This window comes from Pteropus alecto, unplaced genomic scaffold (genome assembly GCF_000325575.1).
Source record: "Pteropus alecto unplaced genomic scaffold, ASM32557v1 scaffold71, whole genome shotgun sequence".
Taxonomy (NCBI): domain Eukaryota; kingdom Metazoa; phylum Chordata; class Mammalia; order Chiroptera; family Pteropodidae; genus Pteropus; species Pteropus alecto.
Window position 1 is genome coordinate 17,967,531 of NW_006433024.1, and position 14,996 is coordinate 17,982,526.

Genomic DNA, 14,996 nt, shown 5'->3' on the forward strand with positions numbered 1-14,996 from the left:
AGCAGGAGCAAACTCAAGTCCCTGCCCTCCTGGAGTTCACATTCTTCGGGGCTGCTGACGAGCAAGATAAATTAGTAAAACGTGGAGTCTTCTCAATCCTAGTCAGTGCTGAGGAGAAAACCTAAAGCAAGGATGGGGGTTAGGATAGTTTGCAGGGGAGGCACATCGGGGGCAGAGGGCAGCTTCCAAAGGCATTGAGGAGCAGGTTTCTTGCTGGGGGCCGACTCCAGCACCCCGACTCTGAGGAGGGCATTTGGGAGAAGTCCTGGACCTTCAGGCCCTACTCCTGATTTTGTGCTTTGTGAGGGTGAGACAGCCAGGCGGGATCGAACGCCCTTCTTTCCATCTCCCAGAGACCTCCTCCAGCTCGCTCACCGTGGGGGCCTACGTCTTCATTGGCGTGGGGGCCGTCACCATGCTCATGGGCTTCCTGGGCTGCATCGGCGCCGTGAACGAGGTCCGCTGCCTGCTGGGACTGGTGAGTGGGCCCCTCCAGCATGACCCACCCAGCTCCCCGAGCCCTGCCCTGACCCAGGTAGGGTGGGGAGCATCGGAAAATGAGTGGGACCTGGTGGGGGACGCCCCGCTAACTCTGCCTGCTCTGTGTCCCCAGTACTTCGTCTTCCTCCTCTTGATCCTCGTCACCCAGGTCGCTGCTGGAGTCCTTTTCTACTTCAACATGGACAAGGTAAGCACTCTTTCTCCCCGCCCCCCACCCGCGCCGCGCTGGCCATGCGGGGGGATTGGCCTGGGGATGGGAGAGAGACAAGTCTTGCTGTCACAGACAAATCTAGTAGGTGCCAGGGCAGTCTCCCTGTGATCGAACGGTGAACCATTAGACCAGAAGCCACTGTCCGTGGGCAGAGTCGCTGCTGGGGGACCCCACTCCACCCCTTTCTAGTTGGGTGGCTGCCATGCACAAGCTGCTTGCCTCTCTGTGCCTGTGTAACCTTCTGCCAACTGGGGACAATCATAACATTTAACTTTCCAGGTTGTTGTGAGGGTTCGGTGAGATTATGTTAGTGAGACAGTGCAACGCTTGGCACAGTCAGGCCTCAATATATGTTGTTCTTCTTATTATCAAGGAACCTTAGCAAGCACTAAATCCATGCCACCCATTCACAGACGAGGCCCAGGGAGGAGACTGTCAATAAAAACACTAGCCCCGTGTCAGAGGCAAGGTGCTCAGCTTTGAGGAACACAAAATCAGACCTACTGGGGCTTAAAAATCTAAGGACACTTCTTGTAGACATAACCAGAAATCAAGTTTGGAAGCTCAGAGACCCTGGTTCTGGCCGTCTGTTCGGCGTTCTCATCGTGATGGCTTTTCTACATGCTACTCACCTCATAGTCCCAAGATGGTTGCCACAGCACCGTCTTGTGCTGCTGTGGCCAGAAGAAGGGCAATGGGCAATGCCAGCCATGGCCATGCCTTTTGTCAGAAGAGCAAGATCCCTAAAAATTTATCTCAGACTGGTTTGCAGAGGCCCCCTTGGCTTTAAGAGAAGCTGAGAAAGTGAGTACCTAGTTTTCAGACTCTAAATACAGAGACACAAATGAGGAAGGACCCGGAAATGGCTGCTGGGTGAGCCAGTTGGTTGTGACTATCACAGTTATTTATGGAACACCTACTGTGTGCACGCGGTATCTTCTAGAAGCTTTACGCACATCGTCTCTTCCTCATAACAGCTCTGTATGGGAAGTGTTATGTTCTCAGACAGGGAAGCATATGCTCAGTGAAATGGGTAACGATACAACACCAGTCATAGTAACTACAACCCCCACCATTCCCACTTTGCTCCAGCACACACCATATACTGGGCACAGTGTTGTGCCACTTTACATTCACCCTTTCATTGATCCTCACTGCATTCCCGCGAAGTAACCTGAGAATCCTTGAGGGGAGAGGGCACCCAGCAGGTCAGTGGCCAGGCCAGGTGAGATCCAGGCTCCCTGACGCCAGTGGCCGTTCGTCTGCGGCCCAGCTAAGCCTGGGGGCCTGCCTTCCTCCTAGTTCTCGTTCACAGAGTGGGTGGCAGAGCCGGTACCAGGCGCCTCCTGCATTTTACCATTTAAAGGTCAAGTGGCCTCAGATCCCTCGTAGAAGGAAGCTGAGAAAGCATTACACTGTCGACAGCTAGCACTTAATAGAACTTAGGACAGCCTGATGCTAAATGTTGTGTACATACTGTATTTACTGTTTGGTCCTCAAAACAATGCTATGAGATGTGGAAGCTGAGGCACAGGGAGGTTATGCGACTGGCCAAAGGTCACACAATAAGAGCCAGAATTTGAACTCCAGCAGCCTGGCTTCTGGGTTTGTGCTGGTGAAATTTTCACTGTGGTGGTTCCTATCTGAGTCTGAATTACTTATTTATAATCCACACTCAGCCTGCTTCTCAAGAGAATTGGAGCTGACTTCCAACATAGGCACGGGGCAGTTAAAATCAAAATGAGAGCGATTAGAATGCACGCTGAGAAAAAAAGAACATTTTTCTTGAAGCCAGGGTATGAGATTTTCATGTAGCTGAGGGCTAACTTAAACACTGAACTTCCTGGCAGCCAAGGCAAAAAGGGAAATATGGTTTCAATAGATGAAAGGATGCTTGCTTGGCTACCAGACAGGAAGCAAATGTTTAGGTTGGGGAAACTCCTTTCCCAGGGAAAGGGTTGCAGGATCAGCTTTTCATTTTTGCCCTACAGGGGCCTCTCTGGGATCTAGAGAGTGGTACATTATAATTAGGGTGGACAAGAGCTGGGCACCGGTGAGTTGGGTCCTATGACTCAGAAGCTGGTCAACTCTGCAGAAGTCTCGGGCAGTCCACCTTTTCACCCTTTGTGTATTTCCCATCTCACAGTAATACAGATGGCACCCATATGTGGACGCCAACTACATGCTAGGAGCTGACTTAGTAACTTGACACATGGTTCAGTTTTACAAGCAGTTTTCACTCGAAGAAACTGAGGCCCAGCAAAACAACGTGACTTTTTGGCCACAGTCACACACGGCTCAGAGGTGCCCACAGCCCCCGACCCGAGCAGGGCTCGTGTGGAGAATCAGCTCTCTTGCTTCCAGTCTAGACTCTGCCCCTCACCCCACCGTCCCCTTCTCCGCCTTCCGCACCACCCCCGGGCTTCACGCCTCACGCCCCCTGGTCCCAGCCCGCCTCGCCTTGGCCCGCCTCCTCTTCTGGAAGAGTCCGGGGGAAATTTTCTGGTTTTGCTGGGGAAGCTCTGGCGCCACTCTATCATCCGAGTTGGAATGAATGATTTATTTTTTCTTTCCCAGCACATTGTAAATCCTGGTAGAAGACTAAACATGCCTTTGATGATGTTTATTCCTGCAGATGAGGCCCAGCTGGGGAGGTGGGACTTGTGTGAGCCTGAGAGGGAAAGGCCTTTTGGAAGGTGGTGGGCCCAATCTTCTCTCGCTCTCTGGGCCTCCTGGGCAGGTGGGAAGGATAGAGCCCCTGGGATCCTCCTGAAGTGGTCTCCAGGCTGCCATCTGTCCTTCCTGCCTCACACTCCCAGCAGCCACTGTTCCCAGGGCAGCAACAGGGGGAGGCTGGGGGCCTTGGGCGAGGCGCATGGCCTCTCAAGCCTTGGGTTCCTCGATTATAAATCGAGGAGAATGAACCTGCCTGGTCCCCACCTCACCCATGAGCACTTATAAAATATAAGTGCGGTGGCCACGGGCCTGGACCCCAGAACTGAACTGCCCAGGTTGGAAACCCTGCGCTGAGACCCTTGGCAGTTTACTCAGCCTCTCTGGGCCTCCGCTGCCTCCTTTTGTCAAATGTCAGTAATCATACAGGTCCACTGTCCTTCGTCTGCAATTCTGAAACCCACAAGTACTTTGAACACCCCCAAAAAACCATTTACAACTCATTTGGTTACAAAATGGAACCTGAACAGAAGTGAGGCTATTTATGGCCTTTATGTACCCCATTCAGATGTCCCTCGGGACATGTGAATGAGAGAGGTTTCGGGCTATAACACATACCCTAGTCCCCTTCTCAAATCAAAGCGTTTCTCAGAGCCACAGCACATTGGCCCCGAGGGCTACCTTACAGTGCTGTGGCGAGGCTTAAGAGCATAGACATATGGGAAGGACATAGCGTGCTGGCCCAGAGCAGATGTTTGCTGGCATCACGGCAAGCGTTATTGTCACCATTATTAACTTCTTTAATGCCTCATAAGGGCTCAATAAATGGCAGCTGTTCCTGTTGTCAGTATTAATATTATTATTAGCAAGGGCTATGGGAACCAAGAAGTGTGAAGGTACCATTTCTCTGGCTGCTTCCTTATCTGACTATCCACCTCCGGTTAGGGGTCAAAGGGCAGGTCCGGGATTCAGAGGCCCTGTGTTCTAGGGTGGGCTCTGCCACCGATTGCTGTGTGGCCTTGAACAAGTTACCCAGCCTCTCTGAGCCTCCGGTGACCTCTTGGGCCTTGCCAAGGTCTGACGCTCTGGATTCTGACTTGTTCTCTGCAGGCAGTGGAGGGTAGGAGGTGGCAGGGAGGAAGGAAGGGAACCGATACTGCTTCCTATGATGTGCGGGGCCCGGGGCTTGCTGCACTCACGCAGGCCACACTACTAACTCTCCCCGAAGCCTGCACAGGCGAGGTCACTGATGCTCCGAGAGGTTGTATCGGGGATTTGAGCAGAAGGCCTGGGGGCTGAGAGCTTGGAGGGGAAGGGGCTCACATGGCCTGGCTGGGACCCGGGGTAGTGGGGTCGACTGCTGTGTTCTCCCCAGAGAGGGTGGTCTGGAGAACGTGACTCCCTTTCTGCTCCTTCCCTCTCCCACCTGAGAGGCCCCAAATAGGCACTGTGCAGGTGCCCTGAGGTACAGGTGTGAGACGGGTCCCTCTAGAACAGGGCAGTCCTGTGAGATGTCCGCTCACTCAGATGGGAGCCTCCTGACCAACTGACTTGGGGGCAGCCGGAGCCAGGACAGGGAGAGGTGACCTTTCTCTTCCCTTTTGGGAAGGGGGAAGAAGGCGTCCAGGCTGTTCTTCTGGAAAGGGATCATGGAGAGAAATAGGGTGGAGACTCATAAGCACCTGCTGGGAGCTGGGCTGCCTGGGGGGCTCCAGTACAGGCCTCGCCCTCAGGAGCTTACGGGGTGGGGTGGGGGGACATAATCTGCCTCCCGCAGGACTCTGGGGTAGCTGATTATGTGGATTGCAGCTGGACTTTCAGGAAAGATTTGGTTGGTCACTAACAGTAAACTGCCACCCCCTCCACGTTCACCACTGCAAAGCGTCCTCATTTCCTATCAGATTACCAGGATTAAGCCTCAGAGCATTTGGCAACATGGCCTGCGGGAACCCTGAGGAGAGAACAGGAAGATGGGGTCCATTACTTTGCATTTGGGGCACCTCATTCTAAGGGTATGAAGAGTATAGAAGAGGTCTGGACACCATCTCAAGAAGCAGTCAAAGGAGCCTAGGAACTTCCTTCCCTAGAGAGGAGCGGGTAAAGGGAGACCTGGTCTGGTCTCACCTCTCTGCATAATCTCTGTCCTGGGAGAGAGCATTTTGATTAGTTCTGTAAGGTCCCAGTTGGGACTTGGTGGGGAGAGGGAGGCTGAGAACTAACACTAATGAGTGGAAGTCATTTGGGCTCAACTTAAAATGAATTGCTTGTATCAAGAACCGCCCCAATCCTGTAATGTGTGATTTTGTGAGGTACTGAGTTCCCCATCACAGGGAGCATTTAAGCAGAACCTGGAAAAGTATAGGAAGGATTCTCGCAGTTGAATGATATGCCAGACTCTTCTAATTCTACCTCTCTGTGAAAAGTTACAGTACAAGGTGGAATGAAAGTCCAGCATTGGCGGGTGGATAGGAAAGCCACCCTGGAGGATGGCAGGATCTTGGGAGAGCTGGAGACAGTGGGTGGCTCGTTGTGGTTGAGATCTCGGGGTTCTGTAGCTGCATGTATCAGGGTAACAGCCATACTTCTGCTGCTTGCTAGCTGTGTGACCTTGGGAAGTTGTTCCGATTCTCTTCTGGGAAATGGGGAGGATGGTAGTAGACAGGACCAGGACTGGCCTCCGAGGCATGTAACCTGAGTAGTCACACAGGGTCCCACACTGAGAAGGGTCCTGTGCTCGGTGTGATGCTCTGCTGCTGCTATCTTGAAATTCTTAATCATTTTTAAACAAGGGCCCTGTGTTTTCATTTTGCCCTGGGCCAAGGTATGCAGCTGGTCCCGGGAGGGAGACTTGGTCGCCTGTGACAGTAACTGAAGGTAGCCGGGTTGGCTGCAGGCTCAGCTGGATCCAGGTTCCCAAAGGCTCTGTCCCTCTCATCCTTGGCCCTGCTTTCCTCCATTGGCTCCCTTCCTACGCAGTCTGTCCCCAAGGTGGCCACCAGCAGCTCAGGCGCTCCTTCCACCAGGTTAGTGGAAAAAAAGGGCTTGTGTATGTGACCTTGGGACACTTACTTATCTCTGAACCACCTGCCATGTCCAGGGTGTGGAAGGCATTAAATGCCTCCGCATGGCAGTGAGGGGACAAGGCTTCCAGACATGGAGGGATTGAGAGGTGCTGGTACCCAAGGAAATGAACTGTTATTGCAAGAAGAAGGGAGAACAGGTGCAGGGCAGTCAGAAACCACAGAGGCAGCCTCCGCAGGGATGCAGTGAGATGGTGAGCATCGTCTCACCCTCCCTGCTCCTCCTCGTCTCGGGAAGGGCCTGGTTGCCAGGGTGACCTCCTCAGGCACCCGACACAGCCTCCTGAGCATTAGGATCCCACGGCATCTGCTCCAAGCAGCCATGGTCCCCGTGGCCCAGCTGTATCTTTCAGCTGTATTCTGGGCTGGAGGATGATATGGTGTTGCCATGGAAACCACCCAGCCTCAGTGGAAAGCCCGCAGTTTCCATCACCTCGTTTCGGGAGGGCCTGAAACAGGGAAGTTTGGGCTTCTGTGGCAACTACCCTGGGGTATAAATAGAGCATAGGGCGGCAGGGGAGGGCCAGTGAGAAGGATGTGGGAGAGATGGCTCTTCAAGCAAACGTCTCTGGAGAACTCTCTCTTCTCCACACCTTAGAGATCACTGGGGAGCAGAGGTGGAGCAGAGATGGTTGGGGCAGAAAGGTCCAGGATCTGCAGGTGAACGGCCCTAGCTGTGTGACATGGGCAAACCACTTGGCTCCTCTGGGTCCTTCTTAAAAGTGGTTATACCCACTTCAAGATATAGCCATGCGGTTTAAATGCCGGTAGGGCTGAATGGGTATAAACTTGGGTTCTGGAATTTGACAAGCCCGATTCCAAACTTCTACTCTTCCACTTGTTGGCTGTGTGACCTCAGGCAACTTAATGAATGTCTCTGAGCCTCATTTTCTATATCTTTAAAATGAGGAAACGAGGTCAAAACCTAGGCCATAGGTCCGCTCTGAGGATTAAAGTGAGATAATGGCATTGAAAGTGCTTAGCCCTGGTACAGAACAAGCACTTGATAAAAGTTAGCCATATTGTTGTTGTGATCAGTTACTGACAGGAAAGCTTTGTAAACTGTCGGTTTCTGTGTGGCTAAAACAAAAAGCAACGCTCTAAAGAGCTTAATTGAGAAGGAGAGGGGCAGAGAAAGATCCTGGGGGGCTGGTTTCCCCAGGTTAGTGAAGCGAGATGCTGGAGGCTGGGGCTGCAGGTCCATCCGGAGGATGTGGGTTCTCTAAGCACAGCACTTGCGGGCTGCCTGTGAGGAGCAGCCGGAAGCCCCGCTCACAGGGTTCGAAGCCAGGCTCTGAAAGCCCCTGCCTGGAAACGGCTGTCCCCTCTCCCTGTTCCCCCTTATCACGAACCGGGGGGCAGGCGTGCAGCTGTCCCTCGGTGCCCCTGCCTCTCTCAGGCCCCTCGCCCTGGGGTTGCACAGCGACAGACAGCAGGTGACCGTGACTAGCCTGTCCATGCTTGTGTGCTGAGAGGCCCCTTCGCAAGGTCCACGGGAGAGGCAGGGGGGTGGCCAGGCCCCGGCTGGCTCTGCGGGCCCTCCTCCCACGTGGGGGCGGTTCTCAGTGATCAGGGAAACCCTGTCCTCAGCTCTCCCTGGCTGGTTTCAGGTTTGCCTCTCTTTGCACAGCTGATCTGTTCCTGAAAAGCTGCTGTAGTGAGGTCCTCTGTTCAGGGCCCCACTGAAAGCCCTTTGGGGCTGGATCCTTTGGATTCCTGCACCCCTCGTTTGCCATATCTGCAAATCAGTGTTTTCTCTGGGGTTAGTGAGTTTCTCTTCCTCAGTGAGAGCCTCTGAATTCCTGAGCGTGGTGGGAACCAGCACAGTCAGGATGTACATTTTGTGGAGCCCTGGGGCGGTCGTGAGGGTTGACTAGGACAGTGAGTGAGGACTGCCCTGCCGTGTGGCACCTGGCAGTGGTTATGTACACGTTCCTTATTCATGGACACAGCACACCTACCCTGGCCGGACCTCACCAGGTACAGTCCCTGCTCTCACGGAGCTGACGTTCCTATGGGGGCAGAGATGATAAATCCTGAAAACAAATGAGCGTGGAATGACAACACTATTAAGAAAGTACAGCGTGCTTACCTTTTCAGGATAAGAAGGGCCTGGGAGGGGGCGGTGGGGAGGGGCTAGGGAAGGGATGGTATTCTGTAGGGTGGTCCAGGAAGGCCTTTCCGAGGAGGTGACGTTTGAGCAGAGCCCTGAAGGAAGCAGAGGAGTGAGCCATGTTAGTATTTGGGGGAAGAGGAGTCTAGGCAGAGGGAACAGCAAGTGCAAAGGCCCTGAGGCAGGAGAGCGCCTGGCACAGAGAGCAAGGAGACCTATGTGACAGAAGCAGAGGAAGCAAAGATCCAGCCCCAAAGGGCTTTCAGTGGGGCCCTGAACAGAGGACCTCACTACAGCACCTTTTCAGGAACAGATCAGCTGTGCAAAGAGGAAATAAGGCCTGGGAAGAGCAGGGGCCAAATGATGCAGGGCCTCGTGAGCCATTGAGAAGACACTGGCTTCTTCCCTGAGAGTGGTGGGAAGGCAGCGGAGGTTTTCAGCAGGGACACGGAAAGATTAACATTTAAATGGCTGTGCAGCTGCTGAGTGCCAAATGGGCCGTAGGGCAGGAGTGCTTGACCCTGACTGCACTGGGCTTAGCGTGGTGACCACCAGGAAGTGCCAGGAAAGTGATTGGAGCGGATAATGAAATGCTTTCGCACGGCGAGCGTGTCCCCAGGTTTGGGGGTTACGGTGGGGAGAGGCAGTCCAAGTGGATGGGAGCAGCGGTGGAGCACATGGTTCATGGAATCTGACCTTGGTCCTTGCTCTCCCTTCTGCAGGTGAAGCAGGAAATGGATGGCATCATAACCAAGATCATTCAGAACTACAAGGATGGTCAGGAGGACAAACTGCAGGAGGCCTGGGACTACGTGCAGGCCCAGGTAAGGTGGGGGGCGTGTGTCGGCATGTCTGGGTCTGGTCGTCTGTGTGTCCGCTGAGATAATGTTAGCAAATTTGTATGTGAGTGTGTATCTGATGGGGGCGGGGGCTCCTGAGCACCCCCCTACCTGGGACCCCAGCCACCACCACAGCGCCTCGCTTGGGGGCCCAGGGTGTCGGAGGCTGCCCCATGGCTCACAGCGCTCCCGTCTGTGGTGGGGAGGGGGCGGTGTCAGTTCCCGATCCTCTCATTTCAAGCCAGGTAGGCAGGTACTGGGAGCTCCACCCTGGAGGTGCAGAAACGGGGCACCAAGGCTGATATGCTGACACAGGTCCGAGTGGAGGCTACCTCTGGGGAGGTACCCATGGGAACCCTCTAGGGCGAAAGGAATGCTCTATTCAAATCCCGATCCAGGTGGTGGTTGTGCCAGTATGTATACAAAAATTCATCCAGCTGAATCTGTACAGTTCAGTGTCTATGTCTCCTACCGCAATTAAAATGGAAGCGCCAGGGACCAACTGACTGACCGACAGCATAACTGAATGACAGACAGACTGACTGACTCAAGGACTCACTGACTGAATGGGTGAATTAATGATTGGATGAGTGAATGAATGAATGGGTTCCCAACCTGCCTTGATGGTGAACCAATCATCACACGCACACATTTGACCTCAGTGATCAGGTCTTGGCTGCCTGCTCTTTGTGGTCTCAGATGCCATGTGCCCTGGTCCAGGACCCACACCCTCTGGGCTGCAGACTCCTCCTCTCTCCCGTGGGGGCACTGGACACACTAGTCACTTAGGACTTGCCGGCACACCTGACCAGCAGGAGAGTTTAGAGACTGGAGCTGTCCAGAAGACGTGGGCTCACCGTTTTCTGAGCTGTGGACAGAGGAGGGTGATGTTTTCTGGCCTACGTGCCTCACAGATCTTTTTTGGTGAGGCCCGGACGAGGCCGGGTCAGAGGGCCTGTGTTAGCCAGAGGGCTCGGTGCACACAGGAAGGCGTCTCATCACACCTTTAGTTTGACCCATAATTCCTGAGACCCTTCGCAGAGATTAGTGGGAGATGGATGTCCCAGGATGAACAAGTGCCACCTTTCAAGGAACCCGAGGGAGAGGTGGGTCCCTTGGGAGATGAGGAGCAGCCCACCATGGGAGGTGGTTGGCTGGCTTGGGGATTCCTGCAGCGGACGAGGCCCCTAGATGATTCTGATGTCTGTGAGAGGCTTCTTGGGATGGTGGTTAAGGAAGCAGGCTGTAAGGCAGGCATCGGAGGGCTGGAATGCTAACTCTGCCACTGCCCGAGCCTCAGTTTCCTCATCTATAAAACGGGGCTACTGATCCATACTCGTGTGAGACGAACTTTTAAAGCCAGTGACACTGAGGCAGCGCTTATCATGTGGCGATGTTTTTGTTTGTTTGTTTTGGTTTTTGTTTGTTTGTTTTTGCCACTGAGACACACGGTGGGTGGTGGCTGAGGTCAGACCTTGGCATGAGTCAGGGCAGGAGGGCTCTGCCTGGTGCAGTAGAAAGGCCAAGGAAAGCTGCCTCGTTTCGCTTGGGTGTGGGAGGGCCTCTGAGTGCCCCTCGGCGGTGCCAGCCTTTCTGCCGGAGAGGAGGCCGCCAGGCAACTCAACGTGAAAAATACAACACGGAGCCTTGTCGGCCCCTGACTGTGCTTGGCGCGCCCCCTGCTGGACACTGGGCTGCTTGTCAGGGACTCGCCACCCTGAGATGGAAACAAAGCAGGCAGGGAACTGACCGTGCACTGGACACCGAAGCACGCAGCTCGCCCAGGCAGCCCACTTAATTCTTCCAAGCACCCTAGCATCGTGGTTATTGTCAGATGAGGAAACGGGCTCAGAGAAGGGCCGTGGCTTGCCCATGCACAGAGCAGGACCAGGATTTGAAAGGAGCCCTTCCCCAACTCAGCCCCACCTTTCCAGGCTCTTTCCAGCACAGGCCCAGCCCCGGAGATCCCAATCCTGCTGATCTGAAGCCACATATGATCTGAAGCCTCTCAGGGTGCCCTTCCTGAGCCCCACGGAGGCCCGTTTTAACACACGGAGCCCAGAAATCATTCTTCCCCCTCCGGAACTAGAGCATTTTCTCCTCTAAAAAGGCAGAACGGACCATATCACCCCTTTTCACTTTGGCAACCAGGAAGCTCAGAGGCAAATCGCAATTCCCGTATGTGCTCAGCACCTAAGAGTGGAACTGGCTTTCCCGAGCAGCTGCTGCGCTGTCCAGACCGGTGCTGGGCGCTCTGCCGGCCTCATCCTCTGTAGTCCTCGACACAGCCTTGGGAGTTAGAAACCCGTTACCCCGTTCAGCAGCTGAGGAAACTGAGGTCAGTACTTTGACCAAAGTCGAACAGCTGGTAGGTGGCAGAGCTGGGATTTGAACCCAGAAACCCGACTCCAGGCCCCCTTCTCGTCACTCGTGCCATCGGCCCTCCTCGAGTCCCCCTCGCCTATATTCTTTCAAGTTGACTTTCCTTCTGTCCTGCTTTCTATTTTTGCTGGTCCTGATTTTTCCTTCCTCCCGTTTAATAGTTTATGGTATGTATTTCCTGAAAGTCCCTGTATATCCTCGGTGAAACCTAAACCCAAATCCTGGCAGTTCGGCTGGGACCAAGAGAGATCCGGAAATGGCAAATCTAAGCCCCACCTCTGCCGGGAGGACAGCCCCCCCACGTAGGCAGTGGCCATGATCAGCCTGTCCCCTCTCTGCCCAGGGGAAGTGCTGCGGCTGGGAAGACTTCCACAACTGGACAGAAAATACTGAGCTCATGAATCGCACCAACGTCACCTACCCCTGTTCTTGCGAGAACAAGACGGAGGATGACAGCGCCCTCGTGAGGAAGGGCTTCTGCGAGGCCTACAGCGTCAACGAGACACAGAGCGGCAACAGCCCCCAGGACTGGCCCGTGTATCAGGAGGTATCTGGAGGGCTGCGGGGCCGGGGTGGGGTTTGGAGACATCTGTGGTTCAGGTACTCGGGCCACCTAGGCTCATCAGCTCCATCCTTCCTTTCACTTAGCTGTTCCTGCCTTTGGTCCATTTGCTCCCTGGTCATTGGTACCTTCATCTATGTATTCGTTAATTTATCCATGCAAGGAATGCATGGAACACTGCAGGTCCCTCCCGGTAGTTCTGCCTGATGGGGTCAGGCGGGATGACCTCGGCTGACATGGCTGTGTTTCTCCTTGTAGGGCTGCAAGAGTAAGGTGCAGGCGTGGCTGCAGGACAACCTGGGCATCATCCTGGGCGTGTGCGTGGGCGTCGCTGTCATCGAGGTCTGGATCCCCTCCCCTGCAGTCCTCCCCATGCTCTGTCCTCCCAGATTGTCCCTGCTTTGTTGATCTGCTTGGGGAGGCTGAGGCCTGTCAGCTTCTAGGGGCCCTGCGGCAAGCCTCCCCGGCCCTTCTGCTGCCTGAGTCACAGGCTGGTCCTGAGGCTCTAGCTGAAGATCCACTTAGTTCAGATCGAACCCTGCATGTCGACTTGGACAGCAAAATGCTGCTCTGGGATCTCGGGGGGACTGGGCAGTACTGCCTCCTCTGACTCATGCCCTTTCTCGACAGCTCCTGGGGATGCTCCTTTCCATCTGCTTGTGCCGGCACATCCATTCCGAAGACTACAGCAAAGTCCCCAAGTACTGAGACAGCTGCTGTCCCCACCGCCCTACCTGTGCCCCAACCTCAGGGGCCGCAGGGGGTCTCCCTGGCTCCCCTCTCTAGGCCCGCCTCCCACCTCACTGCCAAGACCCCTTGTCCGTCCTGTGCTGGCCGGAAGGTGGGGGGCTTTCTGGGGCTTGGACTCCTTTACCCTTCCTGCCTCCAGCCTTGAGCCCGGCTGTTCTGTGACCCCTCAGCTCACTGCCTGCTGGGGTTCTCTGAGCAACTCAGAGAAGACACTCCCCACAGCATGTCTGCATAGGTGGGCTGGGTTTCTCCTTGCCTTGGGGGCTGTATATTTTGTATGTGGGAAAGTGTATTAAAAATTAGGGGGTAGGGATAAGGCACCCTGGGTTGTCAGGGGGCTGCCCACTGCGTGGGTCAACTTTTTTTCCACTATGATGCATATATCTTTGGTTTTCACATTTCTATTAAAGGTTGTAGGAGAGGGTGGGCTTTACCTGATGTTAGGGGTGGCACCCCTTTCCCAGGCCATGACCCAGCCCAGCCCAGGCAGCTCAGATCTGCCCTGGGGCCGTGAAGTAGGGGTAGAGCCTAGATGAGCTAAGTTGAACAGGGTCTGGACTGCTTAGGGAACCGGAGGGGCACGTCCTCAGGCTGTGTCACAGAGCAGGTACTGCATTCACTAAGAATTCCCTGAGCTGTTCAGGGAAGGGGGGAGGATGCTTTCTCCTGTCCTGTGCTCCCTGGGGAGAGGGTGGGTGAGGCTGTGCCTTATAGGGGAGTGGGAGGGGCTCCGTGCACAGTTCCCGAGCATACCTGAGATTTGAAGAATGAGTAATAAAGAGGATTTGTAACAACCCAGTCTGACTTGGTGGAGATGCTGCCTCCCAGGACAGAGGATGATCAGAGAGGGGAGAGAAGGTGTGAGGGAAGTGGCCGGGGCTGCGAGGAGCAGTGGTGAAAGCCTCACTGCTGTCCCCAGGGCAGGGGCCCCTTCTCGGCTTCTCTAGTCCCCTCTTCAGTCTGGTACCCAAAGACTGTGAGGCCTGGCTCTGGTCCATCTGCCTGGCTGCTACTGTGGCTGGAGTTTGATTTGCATATTGAAACAGGTGTGGATTGTACTTGTAGGTTCCTGCCTCTGAAACCGGGTACAGGTACCCCCAGAAGGTACATAAAAGTAGGCTGGTGGTGGGGGCAGTGTGAGGGGGAGTTAGTGAAGCCATGGGATAAACTTGGCCTCTCTCTAGAGCATCCGTTTTTGATGAAGGAAGGAAACATTTTTGTATTAAAGAAATGTGATGGAGTAAGATGTGCCGAAGTCAGGAGTTTTAAAGATGTAATATGAAATTTTAAAGGAAGCTCTTGTACTCAGAGGGTGAACTCCAGCACACCCCATGCCAGGTATCATGAAGCCTGGAGGAAAGGTTCAGGCACACTGCCTTTATGGCTATGTTAGGGCATGTGACCTCTAGGGTGGGGCGGATATTGAAGACAGGGAAAGACAGACTGAGGAGGACAACTGCCCTTTCGTCTCTAACTCTCCAACTTCTCCCTGGCCCTGGAGGAGGAAGACGGGGTGAGGAGGGGTGGGGGTGACCTGCCTCCTTGCAGTAGAGTGGGAAGGGCAGCAGAAGGAGGTGGTTCCAGAAGCACCCACCAGGTGGCGCTGCTGCACCAGCCTAGGAGCCCAAAATTGTTCCAGTTACTCCACCTGCCTCACCAGTTCCCAGGCCGGTGGTCTCTCATTTGGAGTGAGGACAGGGTAGAAATTGCAGATTCAAGGGCTCAGCAGTTCTGAGATGGAGACAAGGAATCTGCATTGTCAGCAGCCCTCCCAGGGAATTCCTAAATCACGTGGCTTTAGATTCTCAGGCCCCAATAAGATGTAGCCACAAATGTATCCCAAAGAGAGATGGAGTCGGGGGGCCCAATAGTCTTGTCCTCAGCC

At 54.4% G+C, this 14,996-nt stretch overlaps 1 protein-coding gene across 6 annotated transcripts in view; it reads left to right on the top strand.

Annotated features, from left to right (window-relative positions):
- CD82 (CD82 molecule) overlaps nt 1–13,905 on the top strand; it is a 51,204-nt gene extending 37,299 nt beyond the window's left edge. For all 6 annotated transcript variants that reach the window (XM_006908058.3, XM_006908057.3, XM_006908056.3 and 3 more), the window contains 6 exons: nt 354–478; nt 614–688; nt 9,301–9,402; nt 12,143–12,346; nt 12,620–12,703; nt 12,992–13,905. In XM_006908058.3, the coding sequence (XP_006908120.1) occupies nt 354–478; nt 614–688; nt 9,301–9,402; nt 12,143–12,346; nt 12,620–12,703; nt 12,992–13,069 (668 nt within the window). In that variant the 3' untranslated portion in view covers nt 13,070–13,905. The remainder of the gene's footprint in view (nt 1–353; nt 479–613; nt 689–9,300; nt 9,403–12,142; nt 12,347–12,619; nt 12,704–12,991) is intronic.
- Nucleotides 13,906–14,996: the final 1,091 nt, after the last annotated feature.